Consider the following 4,988-nt stretch of genomic DNA (forward strand, 5'->3'; position numbering starts at 1 on the left):
AAATCCACGTAGTGCTTCCCCAGCTACGGATTGCGCAACTGTGGCAGCCAGGCGGAGTCGGGACCTAGGCGGAGCTGAGACTCAGGGAGAACGCCCCTGCTGGAGTCTCCACCAGGAAGCCCCAGAGCCCTCCACGCTCGCAGCATGCGCCTGCGCACGCCAGATCCAGGCCGCCGGCATTCCAGAGGCGTAATCCGTCCCGCCCCCAGTTCCGGGGCAGAGCTCTAGGCTGCGCTTGCGCACGGCCTCGCCCGCGCCCTACGCCTGCGCGTTTCGTCAGCTCGGCCCCTTCCCCCACGTTTTTCGGGTGGGGGAGGGGGCACATCTCGGCGAGTCACGATGATGGCGGCTACCATCCTGTGGTGAGCTAGCGGATTCTTTCCTTGCCTCGCAACGTCCCTCGCTCCTCCTGCAGATTCAGTGGCCGGCACCCGGCGCGAGAAGCAGCACGGCGGCCCGAGCTCTCGGGGAAGGCCGCAGTCGCGGAGAAAGCGGCGCGGCCCGGGGCCCAGGCTGGCGGACAGGCCGCACCGCTGGGCGAATGTGACAAGCCCCCACCCCCACCGCCATCCTCCCCAGAGCGCGAGGAACGCGGGCGACCCCGGGCCCCGCCAGGCCACAGACCCCGCCCAGCGGCCACCACCCGGCGCAGGCCCGGCAGCGGAGCTGCGCGGCGGCACCATGCAGGTCACGCTGAAGACCCTCCAGCAGCAGACCTTCAAGATAGACATCGACCCAGAGGAGACGGTATGAGCGGCTGGGAGCGCGGGGCCCGAGGCGGGGTGGGGGCGGCCGCGAGGAGCGCGAGGGGCCCGGCGGGCTCAGGCGGGGGGCAGCTGCGCGCGGGCTGCGGAGTTAGGCCTGGTGGTGCGCTCCGTGGTGGCCGCCCCCAGAGCACCTGGAGGGCGCAGCGAGCGCGGAGCGCGGGCCCAAGTGCCGGCCCGCCGCCGTGCAGCGGACCCGAATCGTCCTGGGTGGGCTGTGGGCTTTGTGGTAGGAGAACGGAGAAACAGTGGCCGGACGCCGAAGGGCTGGTAGCAGATGGCTGGAGTATACGCCTGCGGGGCACTGGAGGCCTGGGTCTGGGAGCTCGTGGTAGAGGGGCCGGAGGGGGAGGGGAGGTCGGTTTAGCCTCGGCGGTGCAGCCTGGCTTCTCTGTGTGGTTGCACAGGTGGGGGAGGGAGGCGGAGGCGTCGCCACTACTGTGTGGACCTGGTTAGGCGCTGAGGTCTAAGAGTTGGTAACCCGAGATGATGAGCCTTAAAAAGTATTAGGTTTCGTCTGCCGCCGAGTGTGAGGTGAGTGGGGGTAAAAATGAATTCTTTGCCGCCTTCTCTCGAGAATTTGTTAACTCTTTTATTTGCGTGTATCTTGAATCGTTCTGCTACTGTCCTCCCGCCACCAAACCCATACCCAAAGTGCATAGAATGTGGTTTGAGGCCTCTTTGGTGGCGAACACTTTTTTTGCATTAAGAGCCCTCCAAATCCAGGCTCAGACTCATCTCCGGATTTAACGGGTTCTCTGTGTTGGAAGTCTAGAAATTGTAGGAGTTGGAACCTTGCAGTGTCCCACAACTCCCCCAAGTAGTAGCATTTCAGGGTGTGTGCGGGTGGGGGGGGGGACATAAAAAACTTTAAATACCTTCGGCAGTTCAAGTTTTAAACACTTTAAAGGCTTGCGTTATTATTTGTTCTGTATTTGTGACTACAAAAAGAAATCGTTAAAGTCAATACAACTTTATGCCAAGAATCTAAAAATATCATGAGTGTAAATTTACTGGTTATGTTCTGGAATATGCCATTAAGATTGTCACAATGCTAAGTTTACACCAGCAACTTTCTGCCCATCTCCATTTTAAAAATAGTTGATTTTATTTGGGTAGAGATCAAGGGCCTTGGTATTGTTAAATAGACCTGAATTTCATCTGTAGCTCTAACTTGCTGTGACCTTGGGCAAATAACTCTTAGTTTCATCTTCTGTGCCTTAGGGATAATACCTGCCTTGTGTGAGGATTAAACGGTACGTACTTAGTTGATGGTCAATAAATGGAATCGATTATTTAGACAATGGATACCTTTGTGTGAGGATATACTGTTAATGTTTTACCTATATGATTTAATCTTGTAAGGTTTTCTACATCTTTAAGAAATATGGGAAAGTTCCTAACCTTTTGGGAATTGTGACACAGAATTATTTGATTTCAGGATATTTCAGTAGACATAGATGTATGCTGTGTGATAAATTCTTAAAGGCACAGGCTTTTCAGTGTCGTCAGAAGTAATTAACAACAGCCTGTGGACTAATATTTCTAACAGAACCAACTTCTTTATGGCATAGTACATACTAGGGAGTTGAAGGATAAAAGTTAAAATAGGGTTGTATGTTTAATGATTTCAGACAATTTATGTAAAATGCTTATTTAACATTGGTTCTTTGTGATAATAAATGTTGGTGCACAGTAACTTTATCGGTTTATAATACAATAGTTTCAGAATTATTGAAACTTAAAGGATTTTGGAGGGGGAGGGAATATCTGTGTGTTTATTAATGTTAGTGGCTTTTCCCCAGCTCCTCTGAAATACTTATGTTCTGTGACTTGTATAACTCTTTGGACACTTTACACACACACAAGGCAATGCTTTACCTGTATTTGTATAAATTCTTAAATATTTTTGTGGTTTCTCTGTTTCCAAGGGAATATACTATGTTGTAGAAGTATATTTTCCAGAAAGCTCATTGTTACACAGTAGCTTCTTCAGTTTTTGTTGCTATTTATGTAAATGTAATTTTGTTGCTTTTAATATAAAAAACGAATGCTAATATCTGTAAAGATCCCATCATAGAAAGGAACAAAAAATTTTAAAACTAGTACTAATCTTGTACTCTAGTGCAAGATTAAAGCATTTAAGAACATTTACATTATAAGTTTGAGAAATGTTTTTTAAGGCAACCTTTTCTTTTCTTCTTCTTCTTTTTTTTTTTTTTGGTAGAGACAGTGTCTCACTTTATCGCTCTAAGTAGAATGCTATGGTGTCACACAGCTCACAGCAACCTCCAACTCTTGGGTTTAGGCGATTCTCTTGCCTCAGCCTCCCAAGTAGCTGGGACTACAGGCACCCACCACAACACCCAGCTATTTTTTTGTTGCAATTTGGCCAGGGCTGGGTTTGAACCCACCACTATCGGTATATGGGGCCAGCGCCCTAGCCACTGAGCCACAGGCACTGCCCAAGGCAACTGTTTTAATTCCATTTATTCATTTTTGATACAATACTCTAGATTCCAGCAAGGAAAGAAGCCATGAAATTTATATTAATACAGGCAATACTAAATGTCCTATTTCTGACGTGTTGTGAGAACCAGGTAACCAAGGACGTTAGATATAGATCTAAAGAAAAGATTTTAGATAGCCAGTATAAAAACTCTTGTGAGCTTGAGGAAAAAAATGGAAGAAAGGACTGCAATATAAAGGGTATCAGGAGGGCAATTCGTTTGTTGAACAAGTAAATGGTTGGTGAGCTTTGCTGGCAAAGCAAAAGCTGGAATAGTGCAGGGACATGTGGGATGATGTCTGGGTCTTCTAGGATCCATCCTGTTGACTTACTCGGTGGCTAGAGAGTAGGGGATGTACAAAGTGGGAAAAACAAGAAAATTTGTTTTTAATGTGTTTTTATTTGCTCTAGTTTTTGAAAGGCAATGGTTCCCTACACCTTTTTTTAGCTAGCAAAACTTCTTATGTGTTTTTTTTTTTTTTTGGCCTGGGCTGGGTTTGAACCCACCACCTCCAGCAAATGGGGCCCGCACCCCACCCTTTTGAGCCACAGGTGCTGCCCAAAACTTCTTATGTTTATGAGCCGGTTTGTGTCATTTACTTGACCATTGCCATAGTACAATACATGATCATTGCCTCTATTATTAACCTTTACAAAAGTCTTTCTTAACTTTTACTGTGGTAATGCATCCCTCCTTATAAGGTATTCAGACAGTATAGAAACAACAAGAAGGTGGTATGTGCAGAGTGGAAAGACCATTGCTGAGAGATTTTCTTTATTGTGTATTCTGTTTTAAACAGATGGCTCACTTTAAAAATTGTGTGACAAATTTAGGTAGCATACATATTAAAGCATTCTGAGGTAGCTAATAAACCACCACTCCTATAGAATTCTTAAATATCTGAAGTTTGGTGGTTTGTAGACATTTAGAGGCAAATGAAATACACAGTTTTCAAAGCTCAATCTAAACTCACTTTTTTTTTTGTGTTGGTGTTCCTTGAAGCCATTAATTAAGAAAAGCATACTAAAAAATACAAATTTTGAGATAATTGCAATACAGTATATTATTTTATTGCATTCCTAAAATGACAAGAGTTCTGTGTTACACACATTAATCCCACAGTCTGCTAATGCTTGACACTGATTATGTGCTTTGATAACTGAAAACAAATAAAAATCCAGTAAATTTGAGGTGAGGCTTTAAATGCAAAAGCTGAAATGTGATTTTATTACTATATGTGTGGCATTAAAACTATAGACATTGGTGGGGTTTTTTGTTTGTTTCTTTTTGTATTTTGAGACAAAGTCTCACTCTGTCACCCTGAGTAGAGTGTCCTGGTAGTGTAGCTCACAGCAACCTCAAACTCTTGGGCTCAAGCAGTCCTCTTGCCCCTGTCTCCCAAGTAGCTGACACTACATGTTTTTCAGTTTTTTCAATTTTTTTTTCTCCCCAGAAGAGACAAAGCCTCAAACTCCTGAGCTCAAGCAAGTCCATCTGCCTCGGCCTCCTAAAATGGCTAGGATTACTGGCATGAGCCACATTACCCGGTCCCATTGGATGTTTTTGATAAAATTATAATTTGTTTTTTTGTTACAGAGCCTCACTATATATATCACCCTCAGTAGAGTGCTGTAACGTCACAGCTCATAGCAACCTCAAACTTTTGGGCTTAAGCAATTCTCTTGCCTCAGCCTCCCAAGTAGCTGGGACTACA

At 45.7% G+C, this 4,988-nt stretch overlaps 1 protein-coding gene across 1 annotated transcript in view; it reads left to right on the plus strand.

Annotated features, from left to right (window-relative positions):
- Positions 1 to 225: 225 nt before the first annotated feature.
- Positions 226 to 4,988, plus strand: part of RAD23B (RAD23 homolog B, nucleotide excision repair protein) — a 52,074-nt gene continuing 47,311 nt past the window's right edge. The window contains exon 1 of the mRNA XM_003785205.3: positions 226 to 747. Coding sequence (XP_003785253.1) covers positions 682 to 747 — 66 coding nt within the window. The 5' untranslated portion in view covers positions 226 to 681. The remainder of the gene's footprint in view (positions 748 to 4,988) is intronic.

Source organism: Otolemur garnettii, unplaced genomic scaffold (genome assembly GCF_000181295.1).
Source record: "Otolemur garnettii isolate 467f Iridium unplaced genomic scaffold, OtoGar3 scaffold00014, whole genome shotgun sequence".
NCBI lineage: Eukaryota > Metazoa > Chordata > Mammalia > Primates > Galagidae > Otolemur > Otolemur garnettii.